Source organism: Bubalus bubalis, chromosome 11, assembly GCF_019923935.1.
Source record: "Bubalus bubalis isolate 160015118507 breed Murrah chromosome 11, NDDB_SH_1, whole genome shotgun sequence".
Classification (NCBI taxonomy): Eukaryota; Metazoa; Chordata; class Mammalia; order Artiodactyla; family Bovidae; genus Bubalus; species Bubalus bubalis.
In genome coordinates, this window is record NC_059167.1 from 96,130,033 (window position 1) to 96,155,668 (window position 25,636).

The following is a 25,636-nucleotide window of genomic DNA, read 5'->3' on the forward strand; positions in this document are numbered from 1 at the left end:
GAATTCTGCTGAACAGCTAGGAAGAAATAATACCAGTTCTTCACAAAGTGAGTGAAGTGAAATTGCTCAGTCGTGTCTGACTCTTTGCGACCCCATGAACTGTAGCCTACCAGGCTCCTCCGTCCTTGGGATTCTCTAGGCAAGAATACTGGAGTGGGTTGCCATTTTCTTCTCCAGGGGGTCTACCCAACTCAGGGTTCAAACCCGGGTCTCCCGCATTGCAGGCAGATGCTTTACCCTCTGAGCCACCAGGGAAGCCAGGACAGAGTTCTTCACAAACTCTTCCAAAAACCTGATGATGAGGAACTGTTTCCAGCTTATCTTATGAGGTCACCATTAAACTGATAAAAAAAATCAAAGACATTATAAGAACAGAAAACTGCAGTTCAGTATCCTTCATAAGCAGAGATGCAAAAATCTAAACAATTTTAGCAAATCATATGCAACATATGTGCATATGTGCATTGTAACCAAGTGAGATTTATCACAGGAATGTTGGGTTGACTTTACATTTGAAATTCAAACACTGTAATTTGTTATATTAATAAGCTAAAAGAGAAGAACCATATGATCACCTCAGTAGATGATGCAGAGAAAGATTTTGGTAACACCTAATAAGAAGGCTGAGCGCCGAAGAATTGATGCTTTTGAAGTGTGGTGTTGGAGAAGACTCTTGAGAGTCTCTTGGACTGCAAGGAGATCAGCCCTGGGATTTCTTTGGAAGGAATGATGCTAAGGCTGAAACTCCAGTACTTTGGCCACCTCATGTGAAGAGTTGACTCATTGGAAAAGACTCTGATGCTTGGAGGGACTGGGGGCAGGAGGAGAAGGGGACGACAGAGGATGAGATGGCTGGATGGCATCACTGACTCGATGGACATGAGTCTGAGTGAACTCCGGGAGTTGGTGATGGACAGGGAGGCCTGGCGTGCTGCAATTCATGGGGTCCAAAGAGTCGGACATGACTGAGTGACTGAACTGAACTGAATATCCATTACTGATAAAAACTCAGCAAATTTATAACAGAGGGGAACTGGGTCAACCTGAGGATAAAGGGCATCTACAAGAAGATACACAGCTCTCATACTTAATGGTGAAAGACTTAGTGCTTTTCCCCCAAGATCAGAAATAAGATAGGAAAGTCTTTTCTCACTACTTCCTTTGATCATTGAAAGAAAACCGTCTTTAGTCACAAGTCACATGCTCGTCTGTAGAAAATCTCATGGAAACTACAATAAAAGCAACTATAAGTGAGTTTAGCAAAGTTGCAACATAAAAGATCAATATACTAATATTAATTACACTTCTGTATTCTAGCAACAAACAATTAGAAAGTTAAATTTGAAAGCCAAACAATTAGGAAGTGAAATTTATGCTGAAATTTCAAAAAATGTGAAATACAGATAAAATTTAACAAATGATGTAAAAGACAGGTATGCTGAAACCTAGAAGATGTTACACGTAGAGAACAAAATTTGATGGAGAGAAATGGAAACATACCTTGTTCATTGAGTCAGAAGACTCAATATGATTAAGATTTTTTTCTGCTGAGATATATTTATGGAATCTACACAATCTTAGTCAAAATCCCTATAGGATTTTTTTTTTTTTTGGTAGAAATTCAAAAGCTGGTTCTAAAATTCATATGGAATGCAAAGGATCTAAATAGACAACTCTGATAACAAAGTTTTGAGAGCTAACACTACCTTATTTCAAGAATTATTATTATTTTATGGCTGTGGTGATCAAAACAGCATGGTACTGTCATCAATATAGGGAAATATTAGTAGATGAGTGGAAGAGAAGGGAGTTCAGAAGCAAACCCTGAGTTTTGACAAAGGCACAGGCCTTTACAGTGAGAACAATTGAAAATCTGTATGCAGCTTATATTATTGAGTGTTATTCTCTGTATTTTAAGAGTGTTTATTTTTGTTTTGGCTAACAAGTTACTTAAAGATCAGCTTGGTCCTTTCAATACATTTAGAAAATCCTGGTTAGGTAGGTCTAGTGTAGGCCTTACTCTAGGACTAGTTTAGCTCTGCCCCTAAGGTATGACCCACTAAAGGTCTCTCTAAATGCCCCAGTTGTTCAACAAAGTCTCTCTCCCCAGATGGGCAGGGATGTAAATGCTCCCCAGCCTGTATGATCTCCGATGGTTGTTATTAATAATTTATAGTTCCTGGGTACTTCTTGCCCAGTCTCATGACTATTTAGCCATGAATGGTTTAGTATTCAGATAATGACTCAAAGAGCCCTTTTTCTAGATTTCTGGTGCCTTTTCTCTACACCCTCATCTCTGGTGCCCTGCGCTGTAAATTTTTTTACCCCGGCCTCCCCAGACGCTGATCTGTCTCCTCTGCCCAGCAGGAGCACCTCGTATGCTGGTGTTATCCTCGGAAAACCCCAGACAGGAAGCTAGAGTGACCTTAGGTCTCACTGCATTGTCTGCCTTCACTCAGGGAGTCATAGATCTGAACTACCTGTTTTTCTAATTTCTGGATAAAGGGTTCCCCCCCACCCCGTATACTTTATTTAGTTTTCTAGTTGTTTACAACAGGACAGTAAGTCGTAGCAGTTATTTAGTCCTAATTGGAAGTGAATGTCTTTCACAACTTAGTTTTCATTGAAAATTTTTATATTCTTAATTTGTTTTTAATAAATTGCATATTTATAATAGAAAGTACAACTGGCAAAGACAGATATGGAATAAAGACTATTGGTCTTTACGTATAGTTTGTCTGGTGGGAGCAGAATGCTTTGTAGTCTGGGGTAGGGGAAGGTAGGCTCAAGTGTTCAGCAGTTGGTTGGTTTTAGTTTACAGTGGGACCGAATGGAGAGAATCACATAAAAACAAAGCAGTTAAATTGTGATCCATTGAGAAAATCTGCTGCAGTACTCAGTTACCTTTTAGGATGGAGCAGGGTATTTACATGAAAACTAGAAAAGCTATCATCAAAGCTTTTCTGAAATTTGGGAAAACCAAATGAGTATTATCTGTAAACGTGGACAGGATTTGGGTTATTTAAGTGAAGAGTTTCAGTATTTTAGGAGGCACGGTGGAGAAATGATACTTGGTGTCGCAAAGAGTTGGACACGACTGAGCAACTGAACTAAACTGAACTGATGCAGAACCTGGAGAACTATTTTAATTGTGTATTTCCCGGCTTAGGAAGTCAAAACTACTATACAGCTCAAGATCATAGTCCTTTATTTAATTTCATGACAATTATTTTTAGCAAAGAAAGAAAATTTAGTAGCATTCTTTTTTCTGGTTTTCCTGGAGGTAATTTTTGTATCTTTCTGATACAGTTCTGAGATTTTCTCTTCATGGTTTTATAAGACATTTCGGTAGTGTAACATTTTGTTAGGTGTAATAACATCTAAATAGTCCCTTTCATTATGAGAACTTCTAAGAAAATAATCTGTTAGTCTCCTTACATATGCAGCTTTCCTAGAGTTTCAATCAACATAAATGCTTACATGATCTATAGTTTACACAAATATTTCAAACTAATGACATTCATCTCTTTCACCTTTTTACATGTAGATACCGTTATAGTTGGGTTAATGAATGAAATACTCCTTCATAATATGATATATCTCTATTCTAGAATGTTAACTGAAATCATTCTGTTACTGATGTTCCTCTTGATTTTCAAGTAAGAACTATTTATATTTTTGGTTTTCTTTTGTTCATGTCTTTATTTCAGAAAAAATGAAGATGGATAAAGTAACTCTTGCTAACATTAACCGGAGAAACATTTTTGGAGAGAACTTACTGTATAAAGCTGCTGTGCACAATGATACTGGTCTTGTTCATCATTATATCAAAAAAGGTGGAAATGTTAATCAGCCAAGTTATGCCGGTAGGTTGTGGTTACCACCTACAGTTATCTTGAGAGTGTTTTTTGTTTCAGCTGAATTACTGCTATGAAATTATGGCAAAGTAGGCTTAAGGCAAGCCTCAAACAGAAAGCTTCCAAGTAATTTTTCTTCTTAGGTGATGCTTCACCACCCTCTCCAGGAAGTGGTAAGATAAGGGGAGGGGCATTTCCCCTTCAAAGGTTGTGCCTCCCTGGGCCCACCTGGTGGGCCACGTGCAGCAGCTGCCACAGAGGGATGGGGCTCCTGGGGCCAGCTTGCTGGCTTTGTGTGAGCATTGTTACTGTGAGACTCAGCTTTTAATGGAAGAGGAATGAGGTTCAGAGCTGAAAGAAGCTGGTGATACATTGAGCTCCTGGGAAAATTAATGGTAGAGGGACAGCAAAACAGTTGCCAGGGAAATGAAGAGAACAGACTAGATGAGTTGGAGAGGGTGGAGCAGGAAGTTCAGAAAGAGCAATCTTTCTGCCAGGTTGGATCTCTGGTACAGTCTTCCTGTGGGGAGAACCTGGCATATTCTCTTGGAGAGGAATGATTCCTCAGTGGCGCTTACGTACTTAAAGCAGTGAGCAGCACTGGGCCAGCACCTTTAAGTGTCCTTGCTTTTACTGTTGTTTCTAGACTTTCTTGGCGTATGAAACAGTGCATAAAGTCTTTTGATACACAGAGATCAGCGGCACAATCCACAGATAAGCGGTGATACAAGGGCTCCCCAGAACTTACTTTAGCAGGACCTGGGTTTGTACTATAATCAATCAGAGCTTTAAAGACTGTTATTCAAAGTCTCGTAACCAGTTCATCTATCATGGTCTTATAACCCTAAACCATGGATCCTTACTTGCTAGCCAGAGCACTTGCTTCTTTGATTTTGAGAAACACATGGTTCTTCCTGTTAAGTCTCCGTGTGCTTCTTAAGTTCAGCAGTAGTTCTGCATGCCTCTAACTGGAATTTATGGATTTCCCAAACATCAATCTTGACAGGTTTCTGTTCATTAACCTTTTTTTTTTTTTTCTTTCCTGTGCCATTATTAGCATCCTTGGTTGCTATTCCCTACTTGTCTTTTGCTTGGCAGTATACACCTTCTCGTCACTGCCCCATGTACTTCTGTGACTTTCATGAATTCCTTACCTGTCCATATTTTCCAGACTTTTGAACTCCCCTGTTTTCTACTTTTTCTTCTCAGTTGGCATCTTACTCTGACCTTACTACTTCTGACTACCATGTCTCACAGAATTGCAGAGAGCAGTGTTTGCAAAAGGTTGTCCATAAGCCATTTTCCTATCAGTCACCTACAATATTTGTTTAAAATGTAACCTTTACTGAAGCACACACACAAAATCACTGAAAATCACAGTCAAAATCTTTAGGTTAAAATCTAGAGCTCTAGCTTCCCTAGATGGTTTTTTCAATATCCACTCATTTATTGGCTGCACAGGGTCTTTGTCGTGGCCCATGGGGTCTTTGATCTTCATTGCGGCCTGAGGGATCTTTGGTTGCACACGCAGCATCTTTGGTTGCAATGTACGGGATCCAGTTCCCTGACCAGGCTCAAACCCAGGACCCCTGTGCTGGGAGTGCAGCGTCTTAGCCCACTGCACCACCAGGGAAGTCCCTCCCTAGGTGATTTATATTCTCATTAAAGTTCAAGAACTACTAAAAAAAAAAAAAAAAAAAAGTTCAAGAACTACTGACAAGAGATGTATGGCCTCCTTATAACATATTGGTTCAATGTAGTGAGCTTTTACCATATGCCTCCTCTGCACCAAATACTGTGGAAACAAAAAAATACACAATATCTACTAGAAAGGTTAAAATATATTTATTTTTTGATACAATCCGATAAAGACTTAAGTGCACATAAAATGTAGTATACCCAATTATCTTTTCATAGGTAACACTTGCATTTCATAAGTCCTCGTTTATATTTTGTGATATTTTTGTCTTTGATTTAAAAAAGAAAACCTACTTCAATAATTCTTTACCTATCAAAACCAATGGTGACAACCATGAAATAGCCTGAAAATAAACTCTGAATACCCAAAATAGATCTAATAAAGCTTCTTTGCTAAAAGCTTGTCAGATCAATGAATTGAGGATTATTTTACACAGATTCCTAAGCTTATGACAGATTAGAACTGAAAAGAAAGATTGACTCAGGCCAGGATATTGATAATAGCAAGAAGTTTAAGCCAAAAGCAAGGCAAGAGACACATAAAAACATTAAAAATGAGGAGCAAAATTGTTGAGGACTGTAATGCAGAAGAAGGTACACTGCATATCTCTGTGGGCGTTAACAGTTGCTGCATTAGATCATACAACTAATACCATTATGACGTGGAATTTTTTTAAACAAATGTGTTCAATTGTATTGTCTTTATAGGAAATCTGTCCTCTCAGAAAGCTTTGAGGAAATTTCCTCCAAGATAGTTACATTTTTAAAAAGAAAAAAAGAGTTTGCTTGAGGATCTCCCAACTTGCAGTTTGGGGAGATAATAAAAGATTTGTTATTTTGGAGTTTAATAGATATCTTTGACTTATATCATTGTGTCTGACTAACAGAAAGATTTATCTGGATGACTGGTATTCTTGGAGCACTTTGTAGTATGTTAGTTGATTTACTGTAACTAACTTTTTGCAAACTGGGAGAAAAAATTATACAGTTGACCCTTGAATAGTGTGGGAGTTAGGGTCCTGACTCTCATTGTGGTCAAAAATCTGAGTATAAATTATAGTTAGCTCTCCCTATCCATGGTTTCTTCTTCAATGACCTCAGATTGTGTGATAGTGTAGTATTTACTGTTGGAAAGAAATCTGTGTATAAGATAGACCTGCAAAGTTCAAGAGTCAACTTTTAAACTGACTTCCGTGAGGTCCTGCTGGCTGGGTTACTTTAACGAAAGTACCTTGAGCTACGAATAAGGCTTTTTTCCCTTTTCTCTGCAGAAAAGTAACCTGCAACCAGCATTCTCTATGAGCTAATAATGACCCCCCTCCTTACAGCCTTTTTATTTGAGGGGGGCAGGAGTGTTTTCAAATTTTTTACTGTTTTCATATTTTTCCATATTAATACCAACAGTGTTAAGGGTAGGAGTTTTAATAAAAATTTGAATTGAATCTGCAAATAATACAGATTGCTTCATGGTGAGATTATCTTGTTTCATATAGCCAAAATATTTTTAAAGCAACAACTTAGAGTTCTTATTTTAAGGGCAAGCACAGACATTATTAAGATGCCAAATATAACAAACACCATTACTTTTTTGTGTCATAGGTTGGACAGCACTTCATGAAGCTAGTTTAGGAGGGTTTTATCAGACAGTAAGTGAACTGTTAAAAGGTGGAGCAGATGTGAATATCAGAGGAATGTACCAGATCACTCCCCTACATGATGCTGTGATTAATGGACATTATCAGGTACTGTAATTCTTTCGTTTGCAGAGAAAACACTACACTCTGCAACTATTAAAAACCTCTGGGCAAGCAATAGAAAAACAGATAGGGATTCAGTTTCAGTTCATTCTGCTAATCAGTACTCAGAATTTATAATAAAATATTACTGTGATGGATTGGTTGTGCCTAATATGGCAGATCCAGTTTTACATGTTACTTTTAATAACTATATGATGTGTATTTTGGTTGTACATAGTATTTTTTCAACTTCCTTAGGACTCTTTTTGTATAGTACTTGATAGGCTCTGTGTGCACATGCTGAGTACTTCAGTCACGTCCAGCTCTTTGCAACCTGGTGGACTGTAGCCCGTCAGGCTCCTTTGTTCATGGGATTCTCCAGGCAAGAACACTGGAGTGGGTTGCCATTTCCTCCTCCAGAGGATCTTCCCCACCCAGGGATCAAACCCAGGTCTCCTTCACTGCAGGCAGATTGTTTACTGCTTGAGTCACCAGGGACACCCTTACAGGCTCTAGAAGAACATTTCCTTCTTAGTATGTTATGCAATGATAGGGTCGCAGCAGGCTCACAGCTTTTTGTAGTCTAGTGTTACTTTCAGAATCAGACTAAGACATGAGAACCTCTCAGGTTTAATGACCAACCAGTACACACCAGCACAGAGGTACCAATGGTTATAATATCAAAATGCTATAATTCCATATATGTTGGTTAATAGTAACTAGAGTAATGGTACGTGAATGCTAAGTCGCTTCAGTCATGTCTGACTGTGCAACCCTATGGACTGTAGTCCACCAGGCTCCTCTGCTCATAGGATTCTCTAGGCAAGAAAACAGGAGTGGGTTGCCATGCCCTCCTCTAGGGATATTCCCGACCCAGGGATCGAACCCAGGTCTCTTATGTCCCCTGCATTCACAGCTGGGTTCTTTACCACTAGTGCCACCTGGGAAGCCCGCAATTATGAAACTGTTAATTAAGATTGGCACAAATGCTTGATCATATGTACTCTGAGCTTCCTAGACATTTTTTTCTGGTCCATGGACTGCATTGGGCTGAGGCATTTCCTGAAAATAGTTTATTGTTTACTTAAAGTGGTGGAAGTTGCTTCTGGGTTTAAAACCTCTACAGTAGGGAAGAGGGCTAAGGAAGATCTGTTCTGTGTTTCTCCAGAAGAAATACCTGCCACAGGTAGAGCTGGGGAAGGCTGTAGGCAAGAATCTCTTAGAAGAGATGCAGTTGAGCTCATTTCATGTGCTAGGAAGGTTATACTCAAAATCCTACAAGCTAGGCTTCAATAGTATTTGAACTGAGAACTTCTGAGCGTATAAGCTGTGTTTTCGAAGAGACAGAGGAACGAGAGATCAAATTGTCAACAGTCGTTAGGTCATGGGGAAAGCAAGGGAATTCCAGGAAAACATCTGCTTCATTGACTACACTGAAGCCTTTGACTGTGTGGATCACAACAAACTGGAAAATTCTTAAAGAGATGGAAATACCAGACCACCTTACCGTCTACTGAGAAAACTGTATGCAGGTCAAGAAGCAACAGTTAAAACCAGACATGGAACAACTGACTGGTTCAAAATTGGGAAAGGAATACATCAAGGCTGTATATTGTTACCCTGTTTATTCAACTTCTATGCAGAGTACATCATGTGAAATACTGAGCTGGATAAATCACAAGCTAGAGTCATGATTGCTGGGAGAAATGTCAACAATTTCAGATATGCAGATGATACCACTCTAATGGCAGAAAATGAAGAGGAACTAAAGAGCCTCTTAATGAGGGTGAAAGAGGAGAGTGAAAAAGCTGGCTTAAAACTCAACATTCAAAAAACTAAGATCATGGCATCCAGTCCCATCAGTTCATGGCAAATAGATGGAGGGAAAAGTAGAATCAGTGACAGATTTTTATTTTCTTGGGCTCTGAAATCACTGTGGACTGTGACTACAGCCATGAAGTTAAATGCCTGTTCCTTGGAAGGAAAGCTATGACAAACCTACATAGCATATTAAAAAGCAGAAAGATCCCTTTGCTGACAAAGGTCCATAGAGTCAAAGCTATGGTTTTTCCAGTAGTCAAGTACCATAAAAAAGGCTGAGCGTCAAAGAATTGATGCTTTTGAATTGTGATGCTGGAGAAGACTCTTGAGAGTCCCTTGGACTGCAAGGAGATTAAACCAGTCAATCCTAAAGGAAATCAACCTGATTATTCATTGGAAGGACTGATGCTGAAGCTCCAATACTTTGGCACCTGATTCGAAGAGCCAACCCATTGGAAAAGATCCTGATGCTGGGAAGGAGTGAAGGCAAAGGAAGGGGACAGCAGAAGATGAGATGGTTAGATTGCATCACCAACTCAGTGGGCATGAATCTGAGCAAACTTCAGAATATAGTGGAGGATAGAGGAGCCTGGCATGCTGCAGTCCATGAGGTTGCAAAGAATTGGGCATGACTTACTAACTAAACAACAACAGCAACAACACTTAAATACATTCTTTTAAGTTTGGAAAAAGTAGAATTTGTGAATTTCAGATGATCAGCTTACTGTGGTTACTTAGAAAAATCTGGGACAAATTATTAAACATACAGCAGGAGACATTTAGGCAGGCATAATGATCTTTGAGCATAAGCAGACATCACTAAGAACACATCATGTCAGACTGACCTTGATCCTCCTTTATTAGGCTTAATTTGTGAAGGAAATGGCATGACAAGTTGATATAAGGTATCGCAGTTTTAGCAAGCTTTTCTCCAGTGTTCTTGCCTGGAGAATCCCAGGGACAGAGGAATCCCAGGTGGGCTGCTGTGTATGGGGTCTCACGGAGTCGGACACGACTGACGCGACTTAGCAGCAACAGCAGCAGCAAGCTTTTATTTGATGGAGCATGCTTGTGATATGTATTTGAGATGTTGAATTAGAGGTTCATTGACTGTGTTATTAGGATTCACAGATATTAAAAAGATATCCCCAGACATGTTGGTTATCCATTCCATTTGTGTCTGGAGTGAGCTATCTTATAAAGTTTGATTGTTTATTCTATTGCACTATAAAAAGTCATACCACATAGTAGGCGGGACCATGGATAGTGTTTTGTCATTGGTGGGAGTATTTTTTTTGAATTCCAGACATGGTACCATTTTACCGATAAATACTTGTACCTGCATCTCTAACAGATAAGGACTTTTTTCTTACACTCACATTTTTTAAATCATCTTACCTAATAAAACTTATTTGTTAATACCATTTAATAATACCCAGTCCATATTCAAATTTTCCCAAATTATCTAAAAGTGATTTTTATTAAAAGTTTTGTTTGAATGAGGATCTGTCAGGGTCTATGTACTACATGTGTTTTTTACGTCTCAAGTATGTTTTAATCTATAACATTTCTTCCTGTGTTTTGTCTCTTCTGGAGCCTGGGTAATTTGTCGGTTGGGGTTTCCGAAATTCTGGATTTGACTGATTTTTATGGTTTCTTCCCGTATTTTCTGTAAATGGCTGTTTTAATGGAAAATCTATTTAGAGACCATAGTTTGGGTGCGAGGTGTGCTCATTGCTATTGGATGTTATTGTTTTTAGGCATTTTCCATGAAATCATACTTTTAGAAAGAAAAATCATGAGTTCTTACTGATATTTCCATTTCAAACTTAATATTATAGATTAATAATAACTTTATTTTTTACTTGTATCTCTTTTTCTTTTATGCTAAGCATTTGTTTCTTAATATATTAACATTTCTTTATTGTACATTTTATTTACAATATTACTATTAGTGATATTTCTGTTATTAACAATAGTAATAACAATGGAACTACTAATGAAGTGCTTTTTGTTTTGTTTATACCCCATTAGGAATGTATAGTCAAAATACTGGCTTTTCAAGTACTTGAAAGAATTTTATTCTCTGTCTTATTGGCTTCTTACACAAGGGATTTATTGGAAGGAAGAGATATGAAATAATATCCTCCAAACTGAGAGGAACTTTGAGTCTGTAAAACAAAGCTTTATTAACAAAGCAGTTCCATACAGTGCAATCATGAAGTTTATTGTGGATAACTTATATACTGGCAAAATTGGGCAGAGAGCAATCCAGAGGCATGCACAGCTGTGCTCTACACCACAGAAAGGAGTCCAGGGGGATTTCAAGGGGCCAGAGCTAAAATTAGAATCTGACCACCAAGTGAGAAGCACATCCGCACTGACTGGAATGGGGAGTTTTCCTCCTCCTGGGTCTCATGACCATTAACCATCTGCGTCAGCAAAAGGCGTTCTTTCAGCTTCCACATCTGATGAAGGCAAAGTTGTTAGTGAATTTATCTGGCTTGAGCACATTCCTTATGAGTAGGCTAAAGTGCAGTCATGCAGAAAGGAGAGGGGAAGGACTAAAGTAGAGCTGACAAGATGGAGTCAGAGTGGTTCAGCAATACAGAAGTCAGCTGATTCTAGAAGGAGGAGAAGCACTCGATTCAATAATATTGTTGAAAGTGAAAAGCCACGGGCAAGCTCTCAGTAGAAGTATTTCCTTCAGGGGTCTACTGTTTGATGAACTAAATAAGTGGAGATTGTGAGGCCAGCCATTTACTGAAATGGCTCTGCTTGTTCCAGTTAAGAATATGTAGTGGCCTTAAAATAGCCACAAGTTCTTTAACACTCTTCTGTCTGAAAGGTGGAACCTGAGTCTTCTCCTCAGGAGTGTGGGCTGCAGTTTCAGTGGGTTGCTTCTAACAAATAGGATGTGGCAGAAGTAACACATCATATGACTTCTGAGACCCGGTTGAAAGCTATCGTGGCGTCTTCCTTGTTCTGTCAGCCACTCGTTCAACAGCTGAAGGAAGCCAGATGTCATATCAAGCAGCCACTCAGGCAGCTCCATGGCGAGGTGCTCTGGCAGCGCGCTGAGCCTTTTCCTGCCCACAGCCATGTGAGTGAGCCGTCTTAGAAACAGATCCTCCAGGTGCTGTCAAGCTTCTAGATGATTGTATCTCCAGCCAGCCTCTTGACTACAACCTCCTGAGAGGCCCCTAGGCAGAACTAACCACCTCCACCACTCCCAAATTCCTGACCCACAGGACCATGAGATTATAAATATTTATTATTAAGCTACTGAGTTTTGGGGGTAACTTGTCAGGTAGCAACAGATAACTAATACAGAATCAAATGCAGGTTTAAAATACAGGGTTAAAAACTCCATGGAAATAACTTATTTACTGCCATTTGATGAGAAGAGAGAAAGTTTTTTAAGTTAAAGAGTGTGTAATATAAGTAGGCTTCAGAAGTCCTGATAGCAGGCTATGGAGGAAATTGGTAAATGTGGATAGTTGGTGTCCATAGAGTATATGGATAGAGAGTATCTGCTAGGCAGTGGATAAAACAGAGACTGCCAGAGTAATGTATTCCCTCGCTTAGGGTAACCATCTGGATTTCCAGAGAAGTGAGGCTCTCTTCCCCTTCCTCCTGTCTTCTTTTTCATGTTCCTTGACCCTCAGATACTCTCATACTGCATGCTTTATTATTTGACATAAAACCTCGAGAGATAAACAAACTATGGAATTACTTTTCCTGAAAGAAAGCAATATGCTTTCCATTTGTATTGCTGAACAGTATGTGCAGATCTAGGTATATGAATTATAGATTTAATTATACCTACTATTACTTTCAATCCTCTTACCTAGCTTTAAACTCCCATAATAAAGTCGTTTGAAAAGCAGAATCATCAAGTTTCTGAATCTTAATTTTTAAAGGATTTGGCTTATATTATCCCTGTGTGTGATGGGGCACTTTTCTCTTGTAGAATGCTTTTTTTGTAAAAGGAAATATATATATGTAAAAGGAAATATATATTAAATATATATAGATATAAATATATATCTATATAATTTTTAGATGCTTAAAATTTATAGAAATTCTGACCCTATCTCTCATTCTAGACATTTACATGGAAATCTAGGCTTCTTTTAGTATAATGTTCTTTAAAGCTTGTTCCACACATCCTCCTAGACCAACATTCATTCTTTTATTAAACAGCATTTATTAAACATACAGTCTTTGCCAGATACTGAAATAGACACTGGGAATATAAAGATTATTAAGACATATATCTGTTGTGAAAACTTGGAAGCAACTTAAATATCCATTAGTAGGGTTGTTGTTTTTCAGTTGCTCAGTCATGTCTGACTCTTTTTGACACCATGAACTGTAGCATGCCAGGCTCCCCTGTCCTCCACCATCTCTCAAACTTTGCTCAAACTCATGTCCATTGAGAGTCAGTGATGCCATCCAACCATCTCATCCTCTGTCATCCACTTCTCCTCCTGCATTCAGTCTTTCCCAGCATCAGGCTCTTTTCCAGTGAGTCAGCTCTTCGTGTCAGGTGGCCAAAGCTTTGGAGCTTCAGCTTCAGCATCAGTCCTTCCAATGAATATTGAGGATTGATTTAGGATTTACTGGTTTGAGATCCTTGCTGTCCAAGGGACTCTCAAGAGTCTTCTAAATTGAAGCATTAATACATTCATATAGGTATATTAAAAAGTAAATTATTACTCAGCAGCTAAAAAGAATGAGGAAGTTCAATCTATCTGATTTGAAACAGTTTTTAGAGTCTGATGCAGGGTAGGGTAGGCAGGAAAGAAGCTAAAGCACAGAAAAATGTATGTATTATAGGCCCACTTGTGTAAGAAACAACATATATACACATTTATGATATACACATATATACCTGTTGGACTAGACACTCTGGGAAAATTCAGGGGAAACTGTAACTAGAGCTAACTTAGAAGAAATAATTAGATGACTGACGTACAAGGGTAGAGAAGGGAAACTTAGTTTTCATTGTTTCTCTGAGTCTTCTGTATTTTGAACCATATTTATTAATTTTCTACCCCAAAATATTAATTTTAAAAGAAAAACAGAGTCCCACCCTAAAAACCTTGAAATATAGGAGAGAGGTATAAGAGGTGAGTATAATATAATATAGCATATATTGGACATAAAATATGTACATAAAAGAAGGAAGAGGTCATTTTTCTCTAGGGCATCAGTGGGTGAGGAGGTCAGGGAGCGCTTCATAGAGGAGGCTACTTGAGGAGTAGTAACAGATTAAGAGTTTACCGGTTTCTCTCTGACGCTGAGGAGGAGGAGCAGCAGCAAAGGTATGTGTAGAAGACATACTATCCCTGGAACCTGTTAATGTAATTCAAGTTCCCAGTATATATGCTAGCTCCATTTCATCATCAGCCAAACCATAGACATTCTGCCCTTCCACCCTCCCTGCTTTCTCTCCTCTTCCTTGCTTCCTCTCTCTTTTCCTGGTAAGAGAAGTCATATGTACATCAACAAATTATGATTCAGTAGCGGTTACATTGATTTTTGTTGTTGGGCAACGATGTTACAGGTAAACCCAAACTCTGTATGGTTGGTAAATTTCAAATATTTGGAAAGAAATATTTGATGTTGCTTAGAGTTGTATGCTAGCATACATTTATAATAATAATATACTTTTTGTCTGGGCTCCTCACATAAAACAATCTTCCTCTAGGTGGCTGAGTTACTTCTTTTGAATGGAGCAGATCCTTTATTTAGAAATGACAATGGAAAGTGTGCTTTAGATGAAGCCAAAGACTCACGTATGATGCGTCTCCTTGAGAGATTTGTTCCTAAACATCAAAACCATCTTGCATCAGGTAAACTTAAACTGCTCTATTACATCTGTTCATCATGTCAGCGGTTGCTGTTGAGGCGCTCAAGGGTAGAGTCGTGTGCGACTCCTTGTGACCCCATGAACTGCAGCACGCCAGGCTAACCTGTCTGTCGCTGTCTCCTGGAATTTGCTCAGACTCAGGTCCATTGAATCAGTGATGTCATCCAACCATGTCATCCTTAGTAGAGAGTTATAGAAATCAAGCTTAGAATTATAGAAATTAAATTGATTTTCCTCAAAAGTTTTGAGGAAATTTCGCTTCATTCCATTAGTAGAGCACACTGACTTGTTTGCAAATGCACCAAATGGAGGAGCTCTGAAGGAACTAGAAAGACAATACTAAATGTACTTCTCCCCAGGGTATGCATTGCAAACAGAACTTTTATACAGTTCTGGGTTTTTCCCCCATAATCCATTGACTGAATAACATGAGTTACAAGTTGTGACTTATGCTTGGCTGTATCTTTTTCAATGAATATGGCCAGGATTGTTAACTTTCATTCCTTAAGAATATTTTCTTATGGCTATACTTTTGCGTTGTCATTCATCATTACACTGGTAAGTTAAACAGCAAAGGAGCAGTTAAGTTAAACTTCAGTTTCAAAAAGATTATGTAAGAATCGTTTATATTTTATTGAAGTATAATTGATTTACAATATTATGTTAGTTTCAGGTATACAATGTAGTGATTCAGTATTTTTATATGTTATACTCCATTTAAAGTTATTGCAAAGTAATGGCTATATCCCTGTGCTTATTTATTTTATACGTAGTATTTTGTATCTCTTAATTCCCAAACCTTTTTTTTGCCCCTCTTGCCTTTCCCCACTGGTAACTGTTACTTTGTTCTCTGTATCTGTGAGTCTGTTTCTGTTTATACATTGATTTGTTTTATTTTTTTACATTCCAAATATAAGTGGTAATATAGAGTATTTGTCCTTCTCTTATTTCACCAAGAATAATACCTTCTGGGTTGTTGCAAATGGCAGAATTTCATTCTTTTTTATGGTTGAGCAGTATCCCATTGCATGAATATATACTCCATCTTCTTTATCCATTCATCTGCTATGGACAGTTAGGTTGTTTCCATATCTTTGGTATTATATATAATGCTACTATGAACATGGGGGTGCTAGTATCTTTTTGAATTCATGTTTTCATTTTCTTTGGAGATATATCCAGCAGTTTAATTGCTGGGTCATATCATGGTTTCTTTTTTTTAAAATTAATTAATTTTATTTTTGGCTGCAGTGGGTCTTCATTTGCTTTCTGTGTGGGCTTTCTCTAGTTGTGGAGAGCAGGGGCTGCTCTTCCTTGTGGTGCAGGAGCTTCTCACTGCGGGGGCGTCTCTGGTTGCAGAGCACTGGCTGTAGGTGCTTGGGCTTCAGCAGTTGCAGTGCGCCGGCTCCGTAGCTGTAGCGTGTGGGCTCTCGGGCGTGTGGGCTTCACTCGTTGCGGTGCACAGGCTCAGTAGTTGCAGCTCACAGGCCCCAGAGCATGGACGCAGTAGTTGTGGCCCTCGGGCTTAGTTGTTCCACAGCATGTGGAATCGTCCCAGACCAGGGATCGAACTGTGTCCCCTGCATTGGCAGGTGGATTCTTATCCACTGTGCCACCAAGGAAGTCCAGTCATATCTTAGCTCTACTTTTCGTTTTTGGAGAAGTCTCCATATCTCCATACTGTTTTCCATTGTTGTTGTTGTTGTTCAGTCATTAAGTCATGTCCAACTCTTTGTGACCCCATGAACTACAGCACACCAGGCTTCTCTGTCCTTCACAGTCTCCCAGCTCAAACTCATCTCCATTGAGTCGGTGCATAGTGGCTGCAATTTACATTCCCACCAACAGTGTACAAGGGATCCCTTTTCTACAAATCCTTAACAACTTTTGTTGTTTATAGACTTTTTGATGATATTTTGACAGGTGTGAGGTAACATCTCAATGCGGTTTTGATTTGTATTTCTCTGATGATTATTACTGTTGAACATTTTTTCATGTGCCTGTTAGCTATCTGTATATCTTCTTTGGAAAAATGTCTATTCACGTCTTCTGTCCATTTTTTTAGTTTTTTGTTTTATATTGCATTTTATGAATTGTTTATACATTTTGGGCATTAACCTCTATTGGTCATATCATTTGCAAATATTTTCTTCCATTCAGTAGGTCATCTTTTTGTCTTGTCAGTGATTTCCTTTGCTGTGCAAAGCTTTTCAGTTTTATTAGGTCCCATTTGTTTATCTTTTATTTCATTTCCTTTGTTTCCTTAGGAAACAGATCCAAAATAATATTAAATATTACAATGATTTATTGCAAAGAACATCCTGCCCATGTTCTCTGTTGGAAGTTTTGTGGTTTCTGTTCTTACAATTATGTCTTTAATCCGTTTTGAGTTTATTTTTGTATGTGGTGTGAGAAAATGTTCTAATTTCATTCTTTTACACCTAGCTGTCCAGTTTCACTACTTACCCTAGGTACCGCTTATTGAAGAGACTTTCTTTTATCCATTGTGTATTTTTGCCTCCTTTGTCACAGGGGAGTTGAAAATAGCCGCATTGGTTTATTTCTGAGCTTTCTAGTCTGTCCCATCAATCTGTGTCTGTGTTTGTGCCGTCACCATGCTGTTTTGATTACTGTAGTTTTGTGTAGTCCGAAGTCAAGGAGCATGATTCCTCCAGCTCTGTTCATCTTTCTCTAGATTGCTTTGGCAGTTCAGGGTCTTTTGTGGTCTTGCATAAATTATAGGATTACTTGTTGTAGTTCTGCGAAAAATGCTGTGACTGTTTTGATAGGGATTGCATTAGATCTGTGGATTACTTTGGGTAGTATGGAAGTTTTAACAGTATTCTTTCAGTCCAAGAACACAATATATCTTCTCTTTTCCATGTATCATCTTCAATTTCCTTCACTGATGTTTACAGTTTTCAAAGTATAAGTCTTTCACCTCCTTGGTTAAGATTATTCCTTGGTATTTTATTCTTTTTGGTGAGATTGTAAATGTAAGTAAGTTTTTTTTTTTTCCCTTGCTTTCTCTTTCTGATAGTTCCCTATTAGTGTATAGAAAAGCAGTGGATTTCTGTATGTTAATCATGTATCCTTCAACTTTAGTAAGCAGATGTATTAGGAAGTGATAATGATACAATTCATTATGAAAGAATTTTTGCCTTATAAAAGCTTGTACACTTGCATATCTGAGTATAACTGTGGGGAATATAAAAATACCAAGTTCAGTGCCCATCTTCAGCATTATGTTGTTGGGTCTGTTTTGCTTTTCCTACAGAAGTGTTTTCAGCTCTCTCAAGATAGTATTTGGTTTATAATAAGTATGGAAATCATAAATTATGTAATTTTATATGTGCCAATTTTAATAAAATGTGTTTCCATAATTTTATTTTTTCCACTTGGTTTGCTCATGGCAAAGGCCTTGTGGTTTTAGAAGTGTAGAGTCTGACCTCTGGAGGCTGTTTTCTTTGATTTTCTCTTTTTGTTTCCAGCTCAGAAGAATAGCCTTGACCCCTCAGATGCAGAGGATGCACACCCTCACAAGGTAGCTCTCTGTTCAGCAGTGAACGTGTTTATAGAGCACGCCTGCGGGTTATTTTATTGATCATCGGAGGGGAAAGAAAGACCACTGAAGCATTCATCAGGAACAGTGACTTGGCCTTTGCTTTTTAGACACTTTGGAATAATTACATGAGACTCAGAAGGTTCTGGGCTGTTAGTTTGGGAAGCAGTTGAGTAAATGTAGTGTATGTGGGCACACTAATGTATTGGTAACCATTCCTACTTCCTTTCTCCTCTTTATAAAGCCATGAGGTTTATCAGCCATGTTGACTTCCCTCTGGCCTGAGCACAGTATGAGAGTCAAAGGTGCTAATCCAGCCCGTTAAACTTTATGGGGTGGGCAGTTATTTCCCATCTGATGCTTTAGGTTGTGATGTGTGAGAGGAAGCCCTGGCCCTGTCTCAGTCTTGTCAGCCCACAGTAATCTTTCCGTACATGCCTACTTGGTTGCATATCTGTCTTTTTGTTTTTAAATCCCTTCTTCCACTACCCTACCTATGATGCTAACAGATACCAGAGGAAGAAACTCTTAATTCTATCTCTATAACAAATGGGAGAGGAGAGTGGTTTTAAAGCATAGTTACAAAGATTCCTTGTGAAGGAATTATCTGATTGTTTTAAAAGCCTATATTGATTAGCTTGATTAAAATTTTTTATTATGTTTAGTAATAAGATTGATAGTACTAAAATACTGGCAAGTACAAATTAAAATGTAATGGAAAAGATAACAATTAGCACATACATGGAGTTTGAATCTATTACATTTGTCTTCCTGCTTTTAGTCTATTTTTTCTGAAATATATATCAGGTTGTATATATCCCAGCAGGCCCTGTGGTTAGATCAAATTATAAGGTTGAATGGAATAATAGTTTTCTTTTTCTCCAATCCAGAATGAGTTGAATGTAGAATTACAGCTGACAGTTAAAACTATGTATTTTGTTTCTATAGAAACCAAAATTCAGTTCTAAAAATCACAGTGGGTTTGTTTATGATGAAAATTCCAACAGACAGAAGCCAGAACATGTAGAAGTCAATAAAGGAAGCAAGAAGAGTTTATTTATAAATACAGATATATATGAACATTATCAAAAAGATTCCCCAAACATGAGAATTGGTAAATCCAAGCAGAAACAATCAATTCTTAACCAGATACACTCTACAGGATTCAGAAAGGACAATCTCCATAGTGCTGAGGATCCTAGCACAAGTGTGTCTAAAGATAAAGGAAGAAGAAATACACAACATAAAAGGACTCAAGTGGATGATACAAGCCAAGAAAGCAGTCCAAGAAAGACAGTGGCTGTCTCTTCTAGAAGAATAAGCAGATCAGTTACTCATCAGCAACAAGCTCTCCAAATCCTTGATGACCTTCCAGAAAAGTCATGTAAACCTTTCAGCCAAGCTCTATCAGGCCTGAACAATGGTTTGCGTAATGATGTTGAAACTTGTTCAATTCCCAGAGAGACACATGCTCAAAGCCTGGATTTATCAGACAGTCAAGAAATAAAATGTATGGAAGTAGAATCCATTGACCAAGCTGAAGCTGTTTCTCTCTTAGGACTTTCTCTACATGAAAAAACCAAGTTACTACTTGTTACTACAGATCAGCAGCCTCATACTCTCGAAGACCAGGAGCACATTAGCCCTTATAAATCTCATGAAAACAGTAACTCAAGTCAAAAAGATGAGAGCCTCAAGTGGGAAAAATTTTCCCCATCTTTTATAAAGGAAAACTTTAATAATGATGATCATGGTGATTCCTGTGCTTCTGAGGAGACTGTAATATCTAAAAAGGTGATAAGTTCTTCAGGTTGCAAAAACCATGATACTTATAAAGAGAATAAAACAAATAGAGAAGAAATGGATTTTCAACAATTTTTACCTTCTCAAGACCATTTTCCACAGGAAAATGAGTTAAAAGCAGACAGCCTAACCATACTTCCACAACAGGAAGCTGTTAGTTTTTCTAATTCAGATAATATAATAGTTTCTGAACATGTTTCAAATTATGAACAATGTTCATGTGGAACTTCTTTTGATCACTCACATGGCAGTCCTGAACATACTCCTCTGGCTTGTATAGGAACAGTCTCGACACATGAAGTTTCAGAGTTGACCAGTCATGAGAAGCTAATCAAGAATCCTCAGGATTATAGCCCTAGCATACTAACTCCTTTAATGAATCAAACAGATCTACATGTTGTGGAAAAGGTGAATAAGGAAGGAGACACTAAAAGGAATTATACTGACACAGGCCAAGAAACAAGTCCTTCAAATAGGCCTTCATCCAGAGGTGTTCCTTTTCAAGTAATGGAAGCAACTGAAGTTGAAAAAAGACAAGAGAGCAAAGCTGTACAAAATATAGGTTTTCATTCTACTGACAGTGAAGAATTGACCAACATCTCACAACTTAGTCAAAGAGAAGAGAAGGAGATTTCTCACAAACCAGGTATTAGTAGTAGTGTTCAAGTTGTACACATTTCCTATAGATTTAGTTATTTCATAGAAATTTCCAACTGAATTTCACTTAACCTCTGCCCAAACTGATCAGAATGAGGACATGTGGATCACAATTTGGAGATACTATTAATTAGTTAAGTAATGGTATTTTCTTTGAAAGAAGGTGCTAAATTAGTATTGACAGAAGTTAAAAAAACAGTATGCTATGAGTTTTTAGCTTTCTTTTTAATATAGCACCTACTTGATGTCAAGAAACCTAACAACATTTTCATAGCAGGAAAATGTTAGCTCCATTGATTTTAGTGATTCACTGTTGAAATTGCATCCAGGAAACTAATTTACGTTTGTTGTATGAAAACATTTTTAAAGGCTTCCATTCCTTTAAATAAAAAAGCAGTCTAGAAAGGAACAGAAACGTGGAGCAATTATAGACTCTTTCTTAGTCCTATAACCAGTAAGGAGAAATACAACACTGATACTTCAAAATGTTTTTTTTTTTTTTTTCAGGTGAGGAATTTGTCAATGGAGATGAAAACACTGTAAGAAACTGTAAAGAGAAAAAAGAAAAACCAGATTCAGAAATTCATATGCCTACTCACATCCAATCACACAAAAAAATTCAGAATTTCAGAAAAAGAAAAAATGTCTCCAAAGCTACCTGCAGCCAAGGTTTGTATTCCTGTACTATATAGGGACAAGGTTTTTGCATGACCACTCCTAGCAATCCACTCTCCTTCAAAGAATTATATACACTTTCATATTTACTGTTTATTTTTTAGTCATTCACTAAATTATAAGATTATTTCGGCTCTATTTGTTAGGTGGTTTTACTATAATACACCACTTGAGAATCTCTTAGTCTTCCAATATATTGTCATATTTTTGTCTATTTATTATGTTAGAGGAGATAAGGTAAACAGTAGAGACAGCAAGGAGATTGAGTCGGGGCAGCAGATCTGGATTGTGTCCGATCCCTTAGAACTTTCACTGAGCCCTTTTAACATAAGGGAAATTAAAGAAGCATAGCCACTAGTTTCTTTTTGTCAGTGTTTGACAATGTGGATAAATGACTATTCTTTGGTAGTTCTTGGAGCTGGTTCTGTGGTGAAACATAGGCTGGACTACTTCAGGTCAAATGTTAAGCCCTGTGAAGTTGATTAGTAAGAAAAAGTTGATAGAGTTAGAGGTAAGAATACTATGCATCCTTTTTGAACTTTTCCCCATTGTCTCCCTCTCATGTAAACTAAAGCACTTCTTATACATACTTCTGGAGAAGGCAGTGGCACCCCACTCCAGTACTCTTGCCTGGGAAATCCCATGGATGGAGGAGCCTGGTAGGCTGCAGTCTATGGGGTCGCTAAGAGTCGGACACGACTGAGCGACTTCACTTTCACTTTTCAGTTTCACGCATTGGAGAAGGAAATGGCAACCCACTCCAGTGTTCTTGCCTGGAGAATCCCAGGGACGGGGGAGCCTGGTGGGCTGCCGTCTATGGGGTCGCATAGAGTTGGACACAACTGAAGTGACTTAGCAGCAGTGGTAGCAGCATACACCTCCTATAGTGGGTTGAATAGTGGCCCCCCAAAAAACCTATGTCCATATCCTAATCCCTGGAATCTGTGATACTGTTGCATTTAATATATATATATATATAAAGAGTGAATATTACCTTATTTAGAAGAAGAATCTTTGCAGATATAGTTAAGGACCTTGAGATGAGGAAATTGTACTGGATTTTCCAAATGGGACCCAAATCTAACAAGTATCCTTATAAAAGAAAAATGGAGTCAGCTTTGAGACACGCAAGGAAAGAGAAGATAATGTGAAGAGCCAGACAAAAGAACAATGTGTCCAAAAGCCAAAGAAGCTAAGTTGGAGGAAGCAAGGAAGGATTCTTCCTTACAGCTTCCAGAGAAAGTGCAGCCCTGCTACCTTGGTGTTGGATTTCTGGTCTCCAGAACCACAAGAAATTAGTATGTTTCTCTGGTAGCACTTAATCAGATTTTAATGTAATTTTTTCCATGTCTTTCATTCCTCTAGGCTGCAGGCCACTCAAAAGAAGAGATAGTGTCTTCTATTTTCTTTATATAATATTACAAAAATATCTTCTAGTATATCATTTTAGCATAGTTTAGGGAAAAAATTCATTATTTTTAGTATTTCTAACTTGTGATGTAAGGAAAAGAAATAAAAATATTTAGATAATAATATTGTACTGAGTTTTCTGTGAAAGAAAAATGAAATGCTCAATAGGCCATAGTTTGGTTCTTGACATCTTTTGTCATCAGAAACACACTCATTGAGATATGAGAATAAATGTGGAAAGTGGATTATGGACTACTGAGTGAAACGAGTATAGAAATGAAGCAAGTCTTATTTGCTTCAGTCAAGCTCAGGATAGAGTGAACAACAGCTAGAATGAATTAATGTGCTCAGATGCTCTACCATTTCTTTACAAATTGTGTTTTAAAATAGGAACAGCAATTATAATGTTAATTGACGTATGTTTCTGTGTGGGACTTCCCTGGTGGTTCAAATGGTAAAGAATCTGCGTGCAGTGCAGGAGACCTGGATTCAATGCCTTGGTTGGGAAGATCCCCTGGAGAAGGGAATGGCACCCTACTCCAGTATTCTGGCTTGGAGAATTCTATGGACAGAGGAGCCTGGTGGATTATAGTCCATGGGTTGCAAACAGTCGGACATGACGGAACGACTTTTACTTTCTGTGTAGTGCATCCTTTTTAGGATGTTTTTAGGAAGTTGCTTTGTGTTTTCTAAGATCCTTCATTAAAATCAGCACTTGGCAGAAAACTCAGTTTTGCTTGGCAAATTTACAGAAATGAAAACATCTGGGATCGATAAGAGGCATGCCACAGGGGAAAGCCGGCTTCATTTGGCTGCCAGAAGAGGACATTTGTCTCTGGTGAAAGCTCTGATAGAATCTGGAGCAGACGTGAATCTAAAAGATAATGCAGGTTTGGATTTTTAAATTGTAAATGTCTTTATAATTTGAACTCACTGATATATACATTTCACCCACCCTCCCCCATTTTGATCCTGACTGTTATATAGAAGATCACTTTGAAAATTCTTTTTATAATATTTTATGGTTTATCCCAGTTCCCACCAATTGCCAAAATATCCATTGAAACAGCTTTTAATATATCTTTGGGAGCATTCATTTATTTTCATTCATTTTTCAATAAAGAAGCTTTATTTAGGCATTTTCCTTGGAGACTTTAATATCATTACCTAATTTTATAGGGAATGCCAAATTTTATTCTTTCCCTGTCCCTTCTTATTTCTTGATAATATTCCTTTTTTTCTTCCAGGTCTTATTTTTATCTTAAAGCTCCATTTTTAAATTGATCTTCTAACATTTTTCTCAAGCACACACACACAAAAAAACTTGTGTAAGAAATTCCAGAGGGAAAAAACTCAGACTGATTGTTCACATGTTTTTTTAAAGAGAAATGTGACAATACAAGATATAAATAGCAAGGTCAGATGATCTTACTCTAATTTAATATCTGACTTGAAACCACTTGACTTGATTAGTACTTACTTGGTCCCATGATAGCTTGTGTTCTGTTAGTCTTTTGTCACTTGTATCAATAAATATTTTTGATGAGATTAATTTGTTTTAAAAAATGAAGATTATGTTTTTATTGAGATATACTTGATTTATAATGTATTAGTTTCAAGTGTACAACATAGTGATTCAAAATTGATAGACTATATTCCACTTAGTTATTATAAAATATTGACTGTATTCCCTGTACTGTACAATATATCCTTGAGCTTATTTATTTTATATATAGTAGTTTATACCTTTTAATTCCTTACCCTATCTTGCCTCTCTCTTCATCCCTTTCCCCACTGGTAACCACTAGTTTATAGTCTATATCCATGAATTTGTTTTTGTTTTGTTGTATTTACTTGTTTATTTTATTTTTTAGATTCTATGTATAAATGATAACATAGAGTATTTATCTTTCTCTGTCTGACTTATTTCACTAAACATGATACCCTCCAGGTTCATCCATGTTTTTGCAGAAAGCAAAATTTCATTCTTTTTATGGCTGAGTACCCACTCCAGTGTTCTTGCCTGGAGAACCCCAGGGACGGGGGAGCCTGGTGGGCTGCCGTCTATGGCGTTGCACAGAGTCAGACATGACTGAAGCGACTTAGCAGCAGTAGCAGCAGCAGTACTCGTTTGCTTATTGTAGATAATGTTGCTGTGAACATTGGGGTGCATGTATCTTTTTGAATTAGTGTTTTTGTTTTCTTCAGATATATACCCAACAGTGGAATTGCTGAATCATGTGGAGTTTTGTTTTTTAAGAAACCTCCATACTGTTTTTCTGCAGTGGCTACACCAATTCACACGCCCACCAACAGTGTGTAAAGGCTCTCTTTTTTACGTATCCTCACCGACATTTGTTATTTGTGGGTATTCTTTTTGTGAACACTGTTTGTGTTCTTTTTGATGATAATCATTCTGACCAAAGTGGGATAATATCTCATTGTGGCTTTGATTTGCATTGTTTTGATGATTATCAGTGTTGAGCATCTTTTCATGTGCCTGTTGTCCATCTGCATATCTTCTTTGGAAAAATGTCTG

The 25,636-nt window shown here is 37.8% G+C and overlaps 1 protein-coding gene across 1 annotated transcript in view; it reads left to right on the forward strand.

Moving 5' to 3' along the window:
* Positions 1 to 25,636, forward strand: part of ANKRD31 (ankyrin repeat domain 31) — a 128,882-nt gene that overhangs the window by 47,618 nt on the left and 55,628 nt on the right. Inside the window, exons 11-17 of the mRNA XM_025296392.3 lie at positions 3,711 to 3,866; positions 7,155 to 7,297; positions 14,829 to 14,973; positions 18,482 to 18,534; positions 19,501 to 21,001; positions 21,520 to 21,681; positions 23,850 to 23,987. Of these exons, the coding sequence (XP_025152177.3) occupies positions 3,711 to 3,866; positions 7,155 to 7,297; positions 14,829 to 14,973; positions 18,482 to 18,534; positions 19,501 to 21,001; positions 21,520 to 21,681; positions 23,850 to 23,987 (2,298 nt within the window). The remainder of the gene's footprint in view (positions 1 to 3,710; positions 3,867 to 7,154; positions 7,298 to 14,828; positions 14,974 to 18,481; positions 18,535 to 19,500; positions 21,002 to 21,519; positions 21,682 to 23,849; positions 23,988 to 25,636) is intronic.